Genomic DNA, 21,609 nt, shown 5'->3' with positions numbered 1-21,609 from the left:
CATAGGGCAGGGTTGGACAAGGGGCTTTGTTCATTTGATCCCACTTCTTCGTTTAAATACAGGAGGTCTTTGAGCACAGATTTCAAAAGCTGGGGTGTGTTTGCACTGCAAAAACGTCTTTATTGTTTTTAAATAACAGGACCCAGCATTGTCTTAGTTTGCTAAATGGATGGGACTGAATTTACATGACTGTTTCAGAATATTATTATACAGGTACACAAACCTTCCAACATATAAATATATGTTCCTTCTACTCAGTGGAACAGAGACATGAGGTTAGTATTTGGCTCCTGCGTGTCTCTGCGTCACCCAGCGAATGATCATCATCCTTATGATGTATGTGCATGAGCCAGATGAGACAGCACACTGGGGAAGTGGTAGCTGCTCTGCTGCAGACAGACTGGCGCTGCAGCAGGTACTAAAGACTGCGCAGAGGATCTTGTGTAGCAGTCTGCCTACGATCCCAGACATCTACACCAGCAGGTGCAGGAGGAAGGCCACCTACATCATGAGGGACTCTGCCCACCCTAAACACCCTGCGTTTGTCCCCTTACCATCCAGCAGGAGGCTAAGCAGCATCAGGGCTGTAACCTCTGGGATGAGGAGCAGCATCTTCCCTGATGCTGTGACACTGACTGTGCCTCCCTTTGCCCTTTGACCCCTCAGCAACCCCCCCCCCCCAACACGAACATGGTCATCGCCACTATGTACAGAGAAATTTGACTGTCATACAGCAGACCTACTGAGTACACCTTCCTGATTTAGCACGTTGTTGCATCTCATACTGCAATGTCACTTCTCTGCCACATTTTATTTGTATTCACTGTATTTTTTACACCTTTATCATTTTCAATTCCATTCTCTTAACTTACTTTTTATATTTTTATACTGTGTGCCAGGACTCGAGGAAACACATTTCGTTCCTCTACGTGTATTGATGTGCAGGAATGACAATAAAAACCTTTGAATCCTGAAATCACCTTCTCACCCGCACCCACCTGGTACTTCCTGGCCAGACTGGAGCACCTGTCAGCTGAGCGCGATGGCCGCATGCGGCAGCGGCATCAGGACGCGCATGCTGGACTGCGTGCGCAGCGATGGCAAGTCCGTCGACCTGAAATACTGCGCGGAGGTGAGCGGCACGTCCACCATTATGGATTCATCATCACGTTCTCATTTCAGCTCATCTAGTTTCGCACATAAAAACAGAAGCATGGAAAACACATTATTTCTGATAAAACTAATAAATTATACACATCTCACATTGCTGAAAAAGTGAAGGTAACTTCAGAAATGGTCACACAGCCACATTAAGGAGATGAAATGTATTAGCATTTAATTATAGCTGTGCGAGATTTAGCCAAACATGATCTTCATTACTTCAGACATTAATTATCCCCATACCTGCTTTGAAATTGGTAAAACTTCTATCATGATGCAATCCGTGACTATACATTGCATAATTTCCTAAGTTAATTAAATTGAGTTAATTTTTCTGTGCAGCGGAATCAGATAGCACTGCTCAATGTTGAGTTACTGAGTACAGCTTTTCTTTGATGCAAATTTTGGTCTGTAGGGAAGATTTGGTCTTTTTCACGCTGGTTTTCATTCAACCAGTTATACCCTCGATTGAATGGGGATTATTTCCCTAATTAAACCAATTAAACGTTCTGGTTCTGAAGTTATTAGTAGTTCAGAAACAGCAGGAGGCCATACATATGGAGCAGAACACTGGAGCCACGAACAAAGACCATTAGTCTACAGTGCAGATACTCAAAATGCAGCCTTTTAAATACCAGTGAACCCAGACTGAACGTGGCACCAGGAACAGAAGTTTTCTCCACAGCCTGAATCGACCCATTTACCTCCAACCGGCAGCCGATATAAGCCAAACGTTTGGCCTGCGTGATAGATCCCCCGACAATTTTATCAGGGGAAGTGACCCTTGGCTTTGTGCTACTGATGGAATTTGACCCTTGGAATAAAATTATTGTAAATATAAAATACAGAAAATTGTTCACATGCACTGGACAAGCAGACATAAATTTTGTCCTTCCTCTCTTGCAGCTTGGTCTGGAGAAGAAGTGGCAGCTTAATGCTTCTTGCGTGGTGGAATGCCCCATTAACTGCCAGCTCTCTGACTGGTCGCCCTGGTCGGAATGCTCGGAGACCTGTGGACTTACAGGTATGATCCATCCTGACTGTCTTGTTCAATGTATATGCTGAAACAATAGGGAGGATTCTTTTGTACTCAGACCAGAACATATTGAGCAATAGCTAAAGTGATGGATAGGAATATGATGTGTAAAGGGTTAAGATAAAAAAAAAAACCATAAATTTCCTCAGCTTCTGGATTCAGAATGTTATGTAAAAAAACACTCAAAAAGTTTTTTTTGTGAAATATTTTACAAACATTATTCTAACACATCATCTGAGTCACAAAGTATAAAAATGCCCTTTTGCTTTTCTACCGAATCAGTCAATTCTGATCTGTTGTCCTGGATTGAGGCCAATTCTGTTCCTGGAGTTTTAAATACAACCGAACCTGGAGCAGAATTACTCCGTACTATGATATAAAATCAGCATTGTCACAGTAAGATATGTAATATGTCACCTGTTTTTTTGGTTTCAGTGTTTCTTATTTGATGGAATATCAGCTTTAAAGTTGCTTTGCAGTGCATTCAGTTATTCTGTAAGTGATTCTTGTTTCAGGTCATTCCACAATCTCACACCTGTACCCAGGTGACCCGCATGGGCGATAAGCCCCAGCTCGTGTCCAATTGGCACGTGTGGTTCATGGATCTGGGGTAATTGACTTGATCCAGAGCCATCTTGAGGCTCTCTCAGTGATGTTCTTGGTAGCTTTCCTGTTGTGCAGGCCAAGGAGACCCTATATAGAAATTGCACTGCAAAGACCTGAAACCTGAATGGGCAAACACAGCCCAGAAACATTTACCTTACTATTCCAGATATAAGTATCATGTCTGACCTAAGCATGGTCTCTGTAATGGACTTCAGGCACTTGAATTCCTTGCCCGGGTTGACCTTGAGCTTCCAGTCCTGCTCGATGGCGAGGAGCTCATCTGTCACATTCAGTTGCAGCTTCAGGTTCTCTTCCACAATAAAAAAGCTCTGGCCTCCTTCACTGGGTGAGAGCCCTTGTTCGCAATGATCCCCATGCATCTGTTGTCACCTTCAGCACCTGATTGTGGTTCCAGCGACAGCACCCCTCTCCCAGAACCTGTTGGTGACAGTTGTGTTACAATGATCGACTTCTCCTACACAATTGGCACGATCAAAAATGCTTAGCTGGGCTAGAGATCAGAGATTGGATCAGGAACTTGATGTGGGGTGACTTTGCTTTCCAGAGCTCTGACCAAGAAGGAAAACCTTGCTTGCTTCCACGTAGCCCAGGTACTCTGCTGCCTCTTCCCCACCTTCCACTAGAACCACTTCCTTGAACCAATTGGCACATTTCCTTGCCACATGCTTTACCGGAGCGAGCTCTCAGCATGCTACAAAGCCACAATTTGTCATATTTTCTTTGGAACTGGCAAGATAGCCACTGCCTTACTGCCCAAGAAGCTGCTTATACTGCCATCTTAAGGATTTGTGCTTAAGCTGGCTGATCTTCAACGGTTTGGTCCAAAGGCAGCACTGGACACATGCCTCTTTTGGGCCGCACCTCCTGGTGGATATGCTTATGATTGTTTATGTTATCTGATGATGCTGGTCTGCATAACCCCTGGCTATGGCTTCAAGAACTCCTCCTTCATCCTTAACACACTGGAGCTGCTCTCTCTCCTAGTTAGCTGGAGGCCACTTAGCCTGCCAGTATTTTGACTCTCTGCCTTGGGGCGGAGTCGGTAGAATCTGGAGCTTCTGGGCACCGTGGAGTGACTCCGCTTTTGACTTCTCTTTTGTGTCTTACATAATCAAAATAAATGAAATGCGGACTTTCAGTGGCCGCTTTATTTGGTACGTCTGGCTAACATAGGGTAGACCCCCCTTTTTGCCTACAGCACAGTTTAAATTGTTCCTGGTTCTGATTCAAAATGGTGCTGAAAACTTTGTGCATGGAGTTTTCTTCATAACATTCCTCTACTTGTAGTCTTCCTTTCAGCTTTAATAGTGCCCCTCTGACCACTCTCAGCAACGACTGACTCAATCTTTTTTTGGTTTATTCTTAATATTTTCTGTAAACCCTGGACACTGTACAATGTGGAAAATCCCAGAATGACAGCTGGGTGCTGGAACCATCGTGTTTGGCACCGACAATCATAACATGTTAAAAATCACACTATAGCTCGTTCTGAAGCTTCGGACAGTAAGTGAATCTATTGACCCAGTCTCTGTGTTTTATGCGTTGAGTCACAGCCAAATGATTCTCTCTTTGTAGGAGCAGGTTGTTGGCATAACCAAGCAGGCGTACCTGATAAAATGACCACTGAGTACGACACAGATTGTGATGAGGTCAATTGGTAATTCTAAGTGGATGTAGGGTCCCTGTGGCGTTAATGTGTAAACGATATTAATACCACAATGCGAGATAATGACAGGATGTTTAACTGTATGCTGCTCCTGGATTTTATAACCGTGACCAAGCTGACATGACACACAACTTTATTATCTATTTAATATAAGCAATTTTAGGATCTGAAATTGCTGGTAAGGTGTTTAAACTTTCATGTGGATATCCATCAAAAATTCACCACCCAAAACACATTTTCTGTTGACAGACTTTTATTAGATGTGACACGTGGACCTTTTTACAATGTGGAGTGAGCAACCTTATCTAGACAGGACATGTATCTGGGAGTCCTATTCATTCTTCGTCCTGTGATCGGAAGTGGTTTTTGGGCTGTAAGTCATGCAGAAAAATGGTGACGAATTTGTTTCTGCGTGTGGAAGCGATGCCGTTTTTAAAGATTTTAATATTTTAAGGGGGGATCCATTCTCAGAGGCGACTGCTGTAATTTGGTTCATGCAGTCATTTATGGGAGCACTGCCACTAGCAAGCAGCCAGCTACCACTCCATCAGGAACTATACAGAAATCCTGATAAACCCAGCAAGAGCCGCACCAGGCTCAGCTAGACGTGAGATGCAGAATAGTGGAGTCCTATTACCTACACTGTGTCAATCTCCACTGCTAATACTCTGAAGTTTCACTTGCAGCCTTGCTGATTTGCTTCTGCTTCTGCCTCACATTTCAGATACACATTTCCAAAGGCATTAGCAGGACAGCGGAAAGCAAAGTCTCCTCTATCACAGGCATCAACATCAACATATGCAATTAATAATAGCTGGATCATGTACCCAGTTTCTATTTCGCAGAATAGCCCTCTATAATAGGACTACCACTCCCAGCCTTATGACCATGCACACCCACTGATATGCGTTACGTTACAGTATGAACACCACACACCCGATAGCACCCACAACAGTGCCGTATTATGTGACTTGTGGAAGCTAGATATTCTGCTCTGCTGGAGTGAAGGGGCAATTCACAATGCAAGCGAAAAGCTTTTAGAATTCAAACAAGACGCAGAGGGTGGAATCGGATGATGGTCTTGTTACACCTTGTTACAGGCAGAAGGTGACAAAGCAAAAAACTGAAAACCCTCTCAAGAAGGTTTGTTCTCTTATCTCAAAAGTCCCAGGAGAGCAGAAGTATGCAGCTGAAATTAAAATGATCAAACTAGAAAAGCATAATTATCTGTCTTAATTGACCCCTTGTATTGCTGATCAGTCTGCAGAATCATAATATATTTCCCTCCTAAGGGAATATGACAATGGAAAGAATCGAAAGTTCTCATGCCAGAACCTGCCCAAGTTGACTAGAAGAACAGCTGCAGTTTAGTGAACATATTTTTCAAACAGAGAAACATCAAAGGTATTTTTTCCAAAGGTGCATATTCTTCAGTTCCTTTGGTGAGGTATGCAGTTGCAAACCCCATTTGGCCTGTGTGAGAGGTATGTTCTTCCTGTTAGCACAACAATATACAGTTCATGCTGTGCAGTTCATGCCACTTTTCCTTTGAAAATAATAATAATAAAAACTTTTCAAGCGTAGTGAACCTGGAGAGGTGCACACAGACACGTCCCTGTGGAAAGTCGCCTGTAAACATTAAAAAGGGCTGACAAACCTGAAAAGCTGATGGCTCATCTGTGAGCTTGTGCACCAGTAGGATGTTTTGAACTAAAACAGGAATAATCTGCTGAATATCTTAATTAATTAATTAATGATGTCCCACTAATAATATTCACAAAATTATCAGGAAGCTAAGTTTGGGCTTCACAGACATAAACAGTGTTCCTATTAAATTTAAGGCAAAGTTGCATGACAGCTTTGTGATCCAATTAACTGGCAAAGGGAGCAATTGACCCGTGAGCTTAGCATTTTGATGAACAGCTAGTCAGAGGGATTTGTCATGCATACTGGATCCTCTGAGAGCAGGTGAAGCCTGAGCTCCTTAAAGTGGCAGTTGATCCTTCACCTTTCAGCTGACCTCACGCTCATCTAATGATCTGATGTTGGAGGCTTTGGGCCCATCATCAATTCAGTTGAACGGCACAATGGGAGAAGACAAGTGCTTGACAGAGGAGTCTTTTCAATCTCCTTACAAGAATGGGTGTAATGGCTTCCCATCATTACTTGGCTTAATGAGGGAAGGCCTGTAAGCTGGAGGCGTGCTGGAAGAGAACTTAAGAGGTTTTAGCAGATGTGCATCCCTCCCTAGGGACACAGCTAGCAAGAGGGCTAATCAGGCTTCATTGTGAGATACCCTGGTGCTGCCCCCTGGGAAAGACAGCTGAGGTGATGATACACTGGGCAACGTCACCGAGCGACGAACAGACAGGTGACACGAAGGGCAACTCATCTGGATCTGGATGATAGAAAAACGTTAGAAAAACGCTGCCGATTAAAGTTTATCAGATAGAAGTCTGCTGCCCGGTATTAATGGGAAAGGGCCCAAGCAGCATTGGTCAGCAACGTTGCTCAAAATGTTCCCCTGTGTTTTGTCACCCTAAGAGAATAGCTGTTAAAGCATCTCTCTGTGAGACCCTTGGAAACCATACTGAAGAGGGCTGTCCTCTCAGAAATAAAGGTCATCCTGAATTGAGAGCCTCATTTGTTTCAGAATCAGAATCAGGAAACTTTATTAATCCCAAAGGATTGACCTCCAGCTTGTAAGCAGTTGGCCCAGTCGCTCCAAGGACACTTCAGAAGGGGGCAGGCTTTGTCCTGAGTCAAAGGTGTACAGTCACAAACACCGGATGGAAAATGGGCTTCTTGCAGGCTAGTTGCTGGCTACAATTCATCTAGTGTTACATGCTGAAATGGTGTTACGAATGAGCGGCAGAATCCGAGAACCTCAGCTGGGGTAAAATGGCTGTGATCATTGGTCAAAAACACCCAATGTGAATAATATTCCCAGAAATCGATGGCAGGGTGTAAGCAGCTGCTGTGAAGGTAATGGTTCAGACTTACACCTGTCCTGTCAACTCAACAGCTTGGCATCCCTTTCTGAAAATGAACAGAGCATTTTCCCCCTTTTTTTTCCAAAAGACAAATCTAACAGTGTTAAATGATAAGATTTGTGCTACCAGAGAGGCTGGATTTTTCCATAGTTCCTTTTTCCAGTTGAAGTTTCAGCCCCATATGGTTCTTGTGTTGATTAGGTTGATTAGGTTGAAGTACCCAGCTGGGAAGCTTCTGTTCTCTTCCCACCTTAATGAAACATCTGCATGTATGTCATCTAAATGAAGTTTCACAGTTTTACTCTCCTCATATGTAACGCAGCACAATGATCTTGCTTTTTCCGAATGTTCAATAGGCTGATCGTACCTGAAAGCTGAAATTTCACACCTCTCAAATTTCAGAACACTATGGTGATATATTTCATTAACAGTTGTCCTTACGTAATAACTCCATCAGTATGAATTATACTGATGGAGTTATTACGCAATACAAGAAACGCGTAGCTGAGGGTGAAACGGTGGCATTACATTTTCTGCTGGGCTCAATCGCAGAAGCTTCCTTGGAAAGGTGAGCATGTTGATTTGTCCTGTTTGAGGCTGAATACCTCAAAACGTTTGCTGTGACATATTCGTCTTTTGGCTGATTTATTGGTAGGGCCACATCTTTCTTTGTATTGACATTTTGTCTTTTGTTCCAATTGTCGTTATGCTCATGTTCCTGCTTTTCATTAGTGATTTAGCAACATTGTGATCCATTTTACTGGGACACACAAACACAGCGTGTTCCCCTTGTCTTACATTTGTTATTGAATGTAGAATAATTTAGCCCTTTATTATGAATCCATGTTCAAAACCGTGGGATTTTAGACATTGCAATCACTCTCAAAGCCCATTCACCCCCATGTCACCCTCTTTGAACATAGAAAAGTTGAAAGACTATTTAATCAGTTTCAGTTTCAAGATCCATGTTGACACCTGGACTGAAGGTGTGATCTTTTTCAATTGGATTGTGTCTTGAATAATCCATTTTGGAAATGTTGTTAAATACTGGTAGTATATGGATGATTTTCCTCTTTGGTACCTTCGCCTCATTATTAGTAGAAGCTAAATGGATATACGTTGGTGTGTTATGTAACCTGACTGCTGGGATTACTGTTATATAACAGCTTTGGTAAGACATATGAGGCGGATGATGCCGGAAAGATAATCGCTGAGAGTGCAGGTGGGTAGAGACGCAGTGCCCAGCAGAGGGAGCTGCTGCCAACCCTGTGACCCCCCCCCCCCCCCCCCAGGAAAGATGTGGAGGCGGCGTGGCGTGACGCAGCCGTCCCGGAGCGACGGGCGGCCGTGTCCCCCGCAGATGGAGCAGTGGCAGCCTTGTCCCGCCCGGCCATGCTTCCGGTGGCAGTACAGCTCGTGGTCTCCCTGCAGGGTGGAGGTATAATTCACACATCACAGGAAGATCCTCTTGGTCAGACTTACACAAGTGGGTTTAATCACATGTTAATTAGGCAGTGAAGACTTATTCTCTTGATTAAGGTACCCCAAAGGCTCAACGTTTGTGGTACATTTTTGAATTTTTAGCCTATTAAATGTTTCGCATTTATATTTGTTAATCTAATTATTTTCTTCTTGTAATGTCTAATGTTTTTGCAGAAATTGTGAAGACTAGTAATTATAAGAATGCAATAACCCAGAAAATCCCACTTTTGTAGGATGCGGACTGTGGGGAGGGCCTCCGTATCCGCAATGCGTCCTGCATGGTGTCGGACGGCCTGGGGGGCGAGGAGGAGAGCGTGGTGGAGGAGGAGCTCTGCGCCGACCTGGAGCCGTCTGCAGACGGAGACGAGCGCGTCGCCCTGACGGAGGCCTGCACACTGCCCTGCCCGGGTATGTAGCCTGGGCAAAGCCGCTGAGCCAATCAGAGGAGGAAATGACAATACCTTTTCAAAGGCTAGTGTTAAGGCACGAAGTGGTAAATTTAAGCATCAAACTTTCATTTGCAGGACGGCTTTTTGTTATACCCTCTAGGCAGGTACAGAACCTTAACCCCAAATGTCCATCCATCCTCTATCCGTCTTACAACTGCCTACGCAGCACAGGGTCACAGGGGAGCCTGGAGCCTATTCCGGGCAGTATGGGACACAAGGCAGGGGTACACACTGGGCAGGGTGCCGGGCAGTATGGGACACAAGGCAGGGGTACACACTGGGAGGGGGCCGGGCAGTATGGGACACAAGGCAGGGGTACACACTGGACAGGGTGCCGGTCAATCGCAGTGCACATATACACATAATCAGAGACAAAATTACACACTGTGGGCAATATAAATATCCCAGTTCATATATGTAATTATCTATCCATCTATTCAACTTCCAACTGCTTATTTTGAGTAGGGCTGCATGGGGCCCTGGAAACAATCCCAGGAAGCATAGAGCACAAGGCAGGAGACAAGCAGCTTATAAAATGAATGGATAAGTACTAATACTGTGTGAAATCTTCTAAACTTCATTACATCGCATCATAAGGAAAATGAGTAACTGACTCTTGGGATGGTCAGTAATTTCTGGATGGTTTTGAACTGTGGTTCTACGTTCTGCTCCGTGCGACAGGGCAGGGGTTCTGCAGAGGTGAGCGCAGGCAGGACGTCATTTGCCCAGCAGGCCTGTGTGTGTGCCGGAGGTGTGGCCTGGTGAGGGGGTCACCTCCCCTTGCCCCTCTCTGTGCCACATTTTGATTTGACTCTTATTCTATAAACGCCGTTCGTGGGTCTTTGGAACCATCAGACTGTCGCAGTTAAGGTTCTGCATCTGTATCCCCCGGAGATATAGGGTTCTGTGCCAAATGAAAGACAAAGCCACGCCTACAGGAGGAGGTGCTTGTAGGTGGGAGTGGCGGGTCCTGGTTCTGACATCATCACCACACCTCCATGTACGCTCACCGCACCACCCTGAAACCTCCCCCCCTCGCTGTGCTCTGAGCCCAGCCTGTCCCCCTGGATGCTTTCAGTAACACAGTGGCCCAGTTGACACGTTAACCTGAAGACCAGCTGCGGATCCACCAGCCTGGTTCACACACACACACACACACACACACACGCACACACACACACACACACACACACTGCTATAATCTTCTAAAGCTTCACAGGTCAGTCGTGCATGCACACAATCTGGCTGGGTTTTAAACACTTCAGTAATTTTCCTAAAATATTGCTGTTACTCAACATTCAACTGGCAAAACAAACCCTTTCAAGCTTTGGTGTTCTCATATTAATGTGTACCACGGTTGCCTCATGCCCCCAGTGCTGGGGGGTAATCCCACCCCTGCTCTCTGTGCATGGAGCTTGCTTGGCCTCCCCCATGTGGTGCAGGTTAAATCCAGGAACTCTGGTCTCCTCCTGCAGTTCCATAAACATTCACCTCTGAATTGCCTGACATTTCACCCAGGGTTTGCCCTGCCTGGGATGGGCTCCAGGCTCCCCCTGACCAGGAGAAGCCATTGGAAGATGAATGGATTCTCATATTTACTCCACCTGTACATGTAAATGTTGTTAGAGGCCTCTTGATACTATCAGTCCAATAAATTCTACTTGGTATGAATGTACAGTCTTGCATAAAATGACTCTTCGCAATGTATCTCATGTCAGCTTTGTGAAATTGTTAAAACTCTTAATTTGAGTTTTTTTTTGTCACTGGGGCATACAGCTGTTACATTAAAATACATTAAGCAGCAGAAGTGTTTAGAAGATGAGTGGATGGATAGATAGATGGACAGAGAGGCGGATGGATGGATAGACAGGTCAAAGGCATGCCTCTCAGCTGAAAATGAGTCCCCTTCTAGACTGTAGACTAAGTAGTTTCCCTGCTAGTCTTCTGAGGATGAGCAAAAATACATTAGCCGTTACTAATCGAACAAGCTACAGACCCCAGAAAGCTCTGCATTAGCTATGCCTGAGAGGCTACAGTTCAAGAAGTACGTTCCGAACTGCCATCTGTAACTTGAAATGTTCGTAAGTTGTTATTCAACATCATTTTAGGCGTATACGCAAGTACAGAGAACTAGGATGCTGGGAGTACGCACGTCACGCTGCTGCGCGCTGGGAGTAGTGGCCAGAAGTCATACTGGGCGGGATTGGCTCGCGGAAAAAAAATTGATGTTGCGGACAGGAAACGGGAGCCCAACAAACACAATTTGGACTTACAGCCCTCTTCATTCGTAGGTCTGAAAGTTCGTAAGCTGAAAGTTCGTAAGTAGAGGAGGGTCTGAGGAGCGGCATGCCCTGTTCAGATCACACTAATTCTTCAAAACTGATATAATTTCATCTGCCATTAGTGATCTGGCTGAGTTGCAGAGTTATGTCTGGTCTTAGATATGCCTTGTATTTCATTAAGGGTTGGAATTAAGGGAGTTCTGGAGGGGATACAGACATTACCCAAAATAATCCAAATTGGATTGGACATATCCTTTAGAAATCCAAGGGGATAAAATCCTGCAGGAATTAAATTTATATAGTCAGATCCAGTGGCAGCTGGTGGTCTTTCAAATAGGGTCTTTCAAATGAACTTTACTAACATACTAACAAACCTTACTAACGACATAAACTCAAGAACACTATAGGATATGTACAAATAAAAATCAAAAAATGAAAAGACTTCACTTATACATATGGGATTGACCTTGAAATGCTATGATGTCGAAATATGATTTCAAAATGCTGTCAGTCAAAAAGAGGTGTAGCCCCTCTGACAGCTCCTCCAATCATCATGCAGCAGCTCTTCTACTTTGAGTCGCTTTAAAACTTCTTTCCTCCTCCAGGGGACTGCTACTTAACGGAGTGGAGCGCTTGGAGCCCCTGTCAGAGCAACTGCATTAAAGGGCTGGAGCAGGGCTTCGGCTCGGCCCAGGTGCGGTCCCAGTCCGTCATGGCCCAGGAGCCTGAGAACCTGCTGCAGTGTCCCGAACAGGTGTGGGAGTCCCGGCCGTGTGCAGGTGAGCATCGTGTGGAGGTTCCGTCCGTGCACAGGTGAGCATCGTGTGGAGGTTCCGGCCAGGCGCAGGTGAGCATCGTGTGGAGGTTCCAGCCGTGCGCAGGTGAGCATCGTGTGGAGGTTCCGGCCGTGCGCAGGTGAGCATCGTGTGGAGGTTCCGGCCGTGCACATGTGAGCATCGTGTGGAGGTTCCAGCCGTGCGCAGGTGAGCATCGTGTGGAGGTTCCGGCCGTGCGCAGGTGAGCATCGTGTGGAGGTTCCGGCCGTGCACATGTGAGCATCGTGTGGAGGTTCCAGCCGTGTGCAGGTGAGCATCGTGTGGAGGTTCCGGCCGGGTGCAGGTGAGCATCGTGTGGAGGTTCCGGCCTTGCACAGGTGAGCATCGTGTGGAGGTTCCGGCCGTGCGCAGGTGAGCATCGTGTGGAGGTTCTGGCCGTGCGCAGGTGAACATCGTGTGAGGGTTCCGGCCGTGTGCAGGTGAGCATCGTGTGAGGGTTCCGGCCGTGTGCAGGTGAGCATCGTGTGGAGGTTCCGGCCGTGTGCAGGTGAGCATCATGTGGGAGTCCCGGCCGTGCGCAGGTGAGTGTCGTGTGAGGGTTCCGGCCATGCGCTGGTGAGCGTCATGTTAATGTGAGGGATCGGTGCTCCAACCTAAATCAGAACTTACCATTTGGCTTAGTTACAGGATCCAAACACAGATAAAGTGATTTATGCAACTGTGCTGTCTGCTAATCCCAAAACCGCCCATAACAGAGACCGTCGCCTTAGCTACTACTTAACAGTGCAGCGTGGTTAGGGGTGACCTACTTTCTTCCCACCACACTGTAGGCTTGTGTTGTGTGAGAGACTGCTGACTGACTGCGACTGCACATCATTCGCAGCACGCAATGAAAGGAGGAAAAGTGTTTGTGAAAGCAAGCTGAAAGCATTAAGGTTTTCCATCCATTAATTTTCTGTAACTGCTTTTCCTATTCTGGAGGGTACAGGCACAAGGCAGGGAACAGCTCAGGATGGAGCGCCAACCCTTCACAGGGCACAGGGCACTCTCACACACCATTACTCATTCACTCACAGTCACACACACACAATATGGTAACTCCAATTACCCTCAGCATGTTTTCTGGACTGTGGGGAAGCTGGAGTCCCCAGCAGAAACCCCACAACAACACAGGGAGAACATACAAACTCCACACACGGAGCCGTGACTGGAACCGAGGTCCCAGCAGGGTGAGGCAACAGTGGTAACCACTGTCCCACCCGGCATTAAGGTTTTACTTGACAAAAACAGGCCATTTTGGTTGCTCTTCAGTCCTGTCTGCTAATTTACACTGAATCAGGGATGACAGTGTAAGAGGTTTAATTGCTGAGAAAATGGTGGCTTTCCTGCAGAAGAACAGGTTGAACTCTTGAAAGTTTTTTTAACCCTGAAATAATGGCCAACAGTTCATCAGCCTCGGGCCAAAAATCGTCCAAAATCCCAGCCTCGAGTGGGACCTGTGGTTTGGGCTCCTTCCCTGCGGGTCTGGACTCGAGATATTAGGACCACCCTCCCACACCTGCTTTCCCTGCTCACTGTCTGTGTGGCCCTTTGGGTGGTCACACTGCTCTCAGTCTGTACTCCAAACTCTCCAAAGCATAGACACTCTCAGCAGTGCCCTTGTGCTCCTCTCTGTCCTCCGCACAGATGGACTGTGTTACAAATTTGAGTGGATGACCGGAAAGTGGACGGGTTCCTCTCGACTCGTGTGGTGCCAGCGTTCCGATGGATTAAACGTGACGGGTACATCCCTCCTTCTCATGTGTGGCTAACCCCATTTCCAGCTTTACATTGTGCTCCTATTGTTGTATTACCCTGTACAGGCCTTTATTAAAACTCAGTATGCAATCTGCTCTTTGATCGGGTTTTTACCCAAAATACTACAAAATTCACACTTCGACATCAATCTGAGCTGGACATTTTTAATTAAATGATCTGACTTGTGTTGAAGGAGGGTGTCCAATCAGCAGCCAGCCAGCGTCTGAGAGGTCATGTGACCCACCATGTGACAAGCCACAGACGTACTGCACTGAGGTAAGATGTGTGCAGATGTACTGTTTCCTGTCTCTGTGGAGCCATGTGTGTTGTGTGATTAATATAATGGGAGGTGGAGTAACGCTGAGTATAACAAACATGTTTCATTAAAGACTGAAATCGTCAGGGACACAAAATCATAAGGGTTCTAGGAAATGTTTTATTGCATCTGTTTAAGAAGAACACCTGTAAGACAGCATCCTGAGCCTGAGCGCACGTCAAACCGTGAGTGTAAATTCCACTTGACTTCCCTGGTAACATTTTCATATTCTGGACGTATCAGTCCCAGCTGCCCTGATATGACTCTGCCGTCAGAATGAAACAATCGAAATAGCATAACATGTCAGTCTAAATTCAGCTAGAATGACCTGATGCCCTCAGTAAAATCAGCCCGGAGTGTTATGTTCTCACTCATTTTCCTTCTGTGTGTGAGTGTGTGTGTGTGTGTGTGTGAGTGTGTGTGTGTGTGTGTGTGTGTGTGTGTGCGTGTGTGTGTGTGTGTGTGTGTGTGTGCGTGCATGAAGGAGAATAGGATTAGCATTTCTACTTTGACCCTTATATAACATATTTTTAAGTCATTAATAGAATTATTGACCACAAACAGGTAACTACCGTTTATAAACCTGGAATTGTAATAAAGTAATCAATAAGGAGCAGAAATTGTTCATAATCTTTATGCACAGGCAGTGCCGTGTCAATAATTAGTTTTGTTGCGGAGTCTAGTTTTCAAACTTCCAGATGTTTTTGAGTGAAGCCCTTCTGTAATTGCAATAGGTTGAGCTGACAGATTCATAACGGGAGGTCACTCTCCATCACAGGGGACGCTAAAACGTACCGGAGTTAATATTGCAGTGTGTCCTGTACACCACTGTGTGAGGGACACTATTAAGAAGGGATGTTGAGCCCATGAGAGGCAGAGAATATTTCGAGTCGTGTTATTTTAATCCCCTGCAATATGGACAAGTTTATTTCTTTTTCCTTAGGCTAAATATCCATTTGTCTTGTTACAGCCTGTCATTGGTTAATGACACTGTCAATCATGAACTTTCAGGTTCTTGCATAGGTGGATGTGCCTGCCTCTTCCTACACTAAGGGTTCTAAGAGGTTATAAGAGTTTGTCAGAGACACAGCCAGGTAAATGCACGCGAAAATCCACGTGCACCAGCCCTCCCCCCACGGCCTCAGCGGGGGGTCTCACACAGCCAGCACAGTGCCCCCCCTTGGCTGCCTACATACCAAACCTATGTCAGCCCCGCTGGCCACCAGTGAGGAGGCCTTTGACCTCTGTAAAATGAAGGGCAGTATAACTGGCTACAAAGCACTACCACAGCCTCGGAGAGAAGATCCAAAAGTATGAGTGCACTGTCTGGTGCGAGGTCTTCCAACAGCTGTCACGCTTGCAGAACACCTGGGAATTTGCATCCGTGACAGAGCTTACAAGTGTCAGACCTGTAGCAAGCTGTTCGTCTTGCTTGTCCATCTCCAGATGCACTCCCAGGTTCATGTCTCTGAACACACTCTCAGCTCATTTAAGCAAAGACCTGAAAGACAGGAAACTGAGGAGTGTCTGGCAGTAATGGCGGGTTTGTGGTGTTGGCCTCACTGTTCTGACTGGACTGCCTGCACGGATGCTGCCTGAGACCTCAGTCCTCTCGTTAGACGATACGATAGGCACAGCAGATACCGTCACTGCAGACTGGTCTCCTAACTCCCTTCCCCCATCTCCAGGCAGGCCTGTGCGCTTGTGAGGAGGGCTACACAGAGGTCATGAGGTCCGATGGCGTTCTGGACCAGTGCATGCTCATCCCTGTGTTGGAGGTCGAGAAAGCTGATGTCAAGACTAGCTGGGCGACACACCCCACCCAGGCCACTGCTGGACACCCAGGGAGTTTTGACCACCACTGGTTCTTGCAGCCTTTTGGACCAGGTGAGTCATTCATGGTGAAGCTGTAACGTTGTATCTGGTCAAGCATAGTACTAACACACTGGGCTACCAAAACATTACGGACTCCTTCCCAATATTGTGCTTCATCCCAGTTTTGCCTCAGCTGATTAGGGCATGGACTCCATAAGGTATTGAAAGCCCTCCATGAGGATACAAGGCTTCTCACAGTTGTGTTGAGTTGGCTGGATATGTTTTGGATGCTGGACCATTCCAGATACACACAGGACACGCTAAACTTGAGAACCACAGGAGGGATGTGGCTCCTGAACACACTCAGTCTGGAGAGCCTGATACTTATTATTACACCCGATTCACAGTTCATTTTCTCGCCTATTTTCCCCTCGTGTGCGCAATGCACATCTTGAGCCCTCAAAGTCCTTTGTGAATTTGCCTCTAAGCGGATTTCACCAATCGATCATGCCCTTCACCGGAGCAGCTCTGTCATCTTCACCTGCAGTAGGCGTCCCTAATGTTTTGCACACTCGGTGAAGTTCGTAAATAAACAGTAGACTCTGACTCACTTCCTCGCCCCCGCCCCACTCCCCCCGCCCGGCAGATGGGCTCTTGAAGACATGGGTGTATGCAGCAGCAGCGGGGGCCCTGGTGCTGCTCATTTTTATAGCCTCTATGATCTATGTCGCCTGGTAAGTTCTTCCTTTCCGTCGGCTCCGTGGTCACACCCATCCCATCTGGGACATTCCGCTGCATTTCCATTCCCGAGTTTCTTCATTTTATTCGGAATTTACCCTCTCCGCCGCCACTCTTCCCCTTCCAACCCCGCACATTTTTTTTGTTTCCACCTGACCTGCGGCCAGCAGCGGTTACTATGCAAGCCGCCGCTCAGCCTCAGCCCCGGACCCCAGCTCGGTGTGGGGGGGCCAGAGCATCCACGAGTTGACCTTCATGTGCCCAGATCGCCAGGAGCCCAGCGAGCCTGTCAGTTACAGGGTGTGGCCTAGCTACAGGTGCTGACCCTGTGACTCCCCCCCCCTCCCCCATGTCGCATACCCCGTTTGGCCAGCTACACGGAGTTGCTGGTGCAGGTGAGCAGGAAGTCCCACCCACCTTCCCTTTCAGAGCTGTGGTCTGCTTCTCTGGGTACCTCCACTCCCAGCTGGTGGTCAGACTGCAGCCCCTGTCTGTTTTAGCCATATAGCCATGTCAGTGGTACCTTTCACCAATTGTGAAAAAAACAATTATGAAAGTCATTTATAACATTAAATGACACAGACCTCATATAAACCCATAGACACTTTTTAAACAGTGGGCAATTAACTGGTATCATTAATTAATTTCTGTATAATCAGTGTTCTGAAGATCTGATTGAGATCTGGAGACTTGTCCAACAGGGAATATTCTTTGGTGCTACACTGACATCTAGTGGCCAGATAGAGGCATTACCGGTTGTATCATTTTCTGAGTCTCCGTTCTCTTCAATTCCATCTCATTTTTAAGAAAATGTGTATTTGTAATATTTGAGACTTGAGTGTATTGCAATCTGTCACATTTTATGTGTGTGTTCATCATCATTAAAATGAAAGCGATTCATGTATGAATAAATGAATTTGGGTGGTATTGTTTAAATTCTGTCTGCTTCGGTGCCTGAGTATTAAGGACAGCAGCTGCTTAAAACGCTGTATTTTTTTTGGACTACGAGATAAACCCCAGTCACATCAGTGACCTTGGCCCTTAATGGATATTCTCATTATTGCCAGATTTGTAGAACTATGTCAAAAATGCTTGTGTGAAAGACTTGGCTGGTGGTTTTCAAGTTCATTTCTTGGCTACTGAGCAGATCAATATAGAAGCACCCTAAAGCAACATAAGAGTTGGAATAAAAATTAAATTAAATTATACAAAAGTGTGGATGTCCATCCATGATCATTTCCATGTTTTTCACATAACCAAACCTGAATGCTGTATGTGTAATGCAAACATAAAACATACGACTCCATCGCCATGAAAGTTATGTGTTAGAATAAAACACAAACTCACTTAAATTACAGATAATTTATATCTATCTATCTATCTATCTATCTATCTATCTATCTATCTATCTATCTATCTATCTATCTATCTATCTATCTATTTCATACACGACCGGCATTTTGCCTCCTTAGTGGGTGTCAATCAAACATTTTGTTATGAACTTATGAAATAAGTTATGAAATAACACAAAATACTTTTCTCTTTGTTGGTTCCTCCAATTTCCCAATTAATGCCAAACTTTCAAAATAGTTGAAGTCTTAAAAGAAAGATGGAAAGGGACAATTTTTCAGGTCCCCACAAAGATCTGTGAAAGCAATCAAAAGATGAAAAATACCAAAAGTCTCATATTTTATTTGGTTACTTGTGGTTAAGGTTAGGGCTGGGTAGGGGTTAAGGTAATCATGTTGGGATAAGAGTTTTCCCCATAGAAATGAATGGAGAGTCCCCACAAAGACATAATTACAAATCTGTGTGTGTGTGTGTGTGTGTGTGTGTGTGTGTGTGTGTACATAAATGCATATAATTATAATCTACAAACGGCATACGTCCATAGAGTACAAAGGTTCTGAATGTTTTACTTGTTTTCAAAAATGTTCTACAGAAATGTCTTATAAAATATAAATCCCATTCTTAAAATAACGACTGAAGTCATTTTCAGTGTCTGTTTCCTTTCTGACACAAATTTGAAAACAGCCATTTTTATTCAGGCATGGGCGCCGTACTAGACCTGATCAATTCTTTATTGTTCCCAGCAAAAAGCCAAAGAAATCCCAGAAAAGACAAAACAACAGACTGAAACCGCTGACTCTGGCCTACGACGGCGATGCTGACATGTAGGAGGGCAGTTGGAGGTGAACCTCATCCTCGTTCTGTTACCACCTACTATGGCAGATTCACTTTTAAAACTGGGAAGGCAAACATAATGCTCATTTTGGGAAAGTGATATCAAAGGAGAATTAGAAGTAGAAGAGAATGACTCAGTCCTTCACTCCTTGTTTGTTTGCTTGTTTATTTAAAATAATACTTATAAGACACAGAGACTAAAGCAAATCTTGCCTTTGCATTTCTCTGCTTTCCATTTAAATATTTCCGTGAGAGTAGCCGCTGCTGGTGGCAATGTGTGGCACCACACCGCTGATGGATGAGGAGGGACATTTTTTCCATGTAAACTATTCCTGCATGGGGAGGGGGAGGGGGGGCTCAGTGGTTGCTGGAATCTTTGATGTTTCTCGATTTAAAATGCAGAATTTACACATTCAACGCTAGCTCTTCTCTATTTCGTGCACAATAATGCACTATATTAGTGCAGCAAGATATGCAGTCCTATTCAGTAGATATTAAAAATGCACATTATTCCTACCGTTGTCACTTCAGTTTAGTACATTAATGGAAAATGACAGTTCAGTTGTGCAAAATGGTGGGATGGGAAGAAATGTAAAAATGTGTACATAACTATATATATATATACATATATGTATATATTCATTTTTGTTATTGTAACATTTTTTAAGTTATTTTTTTGGAACTAGAAGTCTCTTTTTTTCAGCCCAAATTACTTTGTGTGGTTTCAGCACTGTATGCTTGTTCTGTTATATTGAGGGCTCTGTGCATTTGTTTATTGCTTGTTTGTCTGTTTTGTTTTTGACAGCTGGGTTTTGTAATTCCACATTTAGGTGGAGTCTTTTCCAGGTGATCCCAAACTAATTTCAAGGTTTCGTCTTGTGCCAGTATCTTCTTCAACAGCCAATAGCACCATTGTTGATGTGTTTTCTTTTGACAGAACGTTCAAAACAGATGTCACACAAGTTAAGGCCCCAGGCCAAATTTACATGTAAGCTTAAAAGCCTCTCACAGTATTTAAGAGTGTAAGACTGTAAGACATTACAAAAGATGTGTGACTTTAACTTGGCTGTGATGAGTGTAGTTCTACCTGAAACCATATAATATGGACAGTGACCTGACTCTGTCCTCATGTGAAACGATTCAACCAAAATAAGATTTTATATGTATTTAGTTCCACTGAATGATGTAAATAAAATTGAATAAAATTACAAATGGATAAAATGTTAAACCATTTGATAGCATGACTGTCTTAGGTAATTTTCAGTTTTAAGTATTATCTTTTCAAATATTTATATAACTGTATTTACCAACTCAAACATATACTAAAAAAGATAATTTGCATAAATAAAAACAAGTTCTCAGGATTAAAGCTTATACACAGAAAAATCTTCTTCTGAGTTGGTTTCATGACACATGCATTATTTATATACTTTACATAAGTTGAAAAGCACTGTTTTGTTTGCTTACCACACAAGCAGATATGCTGTTTAATTACAGAAAGGTTGGGTCTTAACCCAAGCTCACACACTGTCCTGGCTTATGGATCCATGGCACTTCTGGTGGGTCAGCTCCTGTAGGACGTTGGTTCTGCACAGATTCTGTCCGAGCCTATCTGCTGATGGTGAACATCCCAGGCTGGCTAAAATGCTAAAATGCATGATTCTGCCATTTTCCTCAAAGTCAAAGCTACTCAGCATTTTAGAAGTACAAGGAGTTTGGATCTAAAAAAACATTTTTAGTTAGCTGTTTTTTTTTTGTTTGTTTTTCAGTGATGTGAATTTGCAAGCAGTATTTTTAACTATATAAATATTTGTTTTCTGTTACGCAGAACCCTTGAGCTTGTTGGCTTGATGTTACTGATTTCCATGCTGATGACTCATAATACATGTGAAAACAAGGAGGTGTGTTGAGTGTTGTTTACATATGTATTTGCCCGAATAAATTAAATGAAGACAATGGTTTGATGCTCGTGCTGAGTGCTTTCCTGAATCACAGAATACTATGGTTATGTGTTTTACATAATGAACTCAGCCAAGTAAACCTTCAATATCCACAGAAGGTTGTAATTTTTGTATCTGAAACTGTATGACAGCCACTGGAGATGATTTATGATGATAAATCCACAGATTTTCAATATGAAATGCCACTTAAAGACAATCAAACTTTCAACTGATTTTGGTCCTACTGTCCTCATACTATAGCAACTTCCGACTTTGGCATCCACAAACCATGACTTGATTGTCCATAAGATATTGTCAGTATTTTTCTGCATCTCTCTATGCATACA

At 44.5% G+C, this 21,609-nt stretch overlaps 1 protein-coding gene across 1 annotated transcript in view; it reads left to right on the top strand.

Annotated features, from left to right (window-relative positions):
- The window catches only part of thsd7ab (thrombospondin, type I, domain containing 7Ab), a 90,772-nt gene extending 69,545 nt beyond the window's left edge, over positions 1-21,227 (top strand). The window contains exons 20-29 of the mRNA XM_023802723.2: positions 1,017-1,132; positions 2,068-2,185; positions 8,776-8,921; positions 9,199-9,373; positions 12,302-12,475; positions 14,159-14,254; positions 14,463-14,545; positions 16,274-16,472; positions 17,047-17,134; positions 19,232-21,227. Of these exons, the coding sequence (XP_023658491.2) occupies positions 1,017-1,132; positions 2,068-2,185; positions 8,776-8,921; positions 9,199-9,373; positions 12,302-12,475; positions 14,159-14,254; positions 14,463-14,545; positions 16,274-16,472; positions 17,047-17,134; positions 19,232-19,316 (1,280 nt within the window). The 3' untranslated portion in view covers positions 19,317-21,227. The remainder of the gene's footprint in view (positions 1-1,016; positions 1,133-2,067; positions 2,186-8,775; positions 8,922-9,198; positions 9,374-12,301; positions 12,476-14,158; positions 14,255-14,462; positions 14,546-16,273; positions 16,473-17,046; positions 17,135-19,231) is intronic.
- Positions 21,228-21,609: the final 382 nt, after the last annotated feature.

Source organism: Paramormyrops kingsleyae, chromosome 9 (assembly GCF_048594095.1).
Source record: "Paramormyrops kingsleyae isolate MSU_618 chromosome 9, PKINGS_0.4, whole genome shotgun sequence".
In the NCBI taxonomy this organism is placed as follows: domain Eukaryota; kingdom Metazoa; phylum Chordata; class Actinopteri; order Osteoglossiformes; family Mormyridae; genus Paramormyrops; species Paramormyrops kingsleyae.
This window is presented reverse-complemented; position numbering and strand designations above follow the sequence as displayed.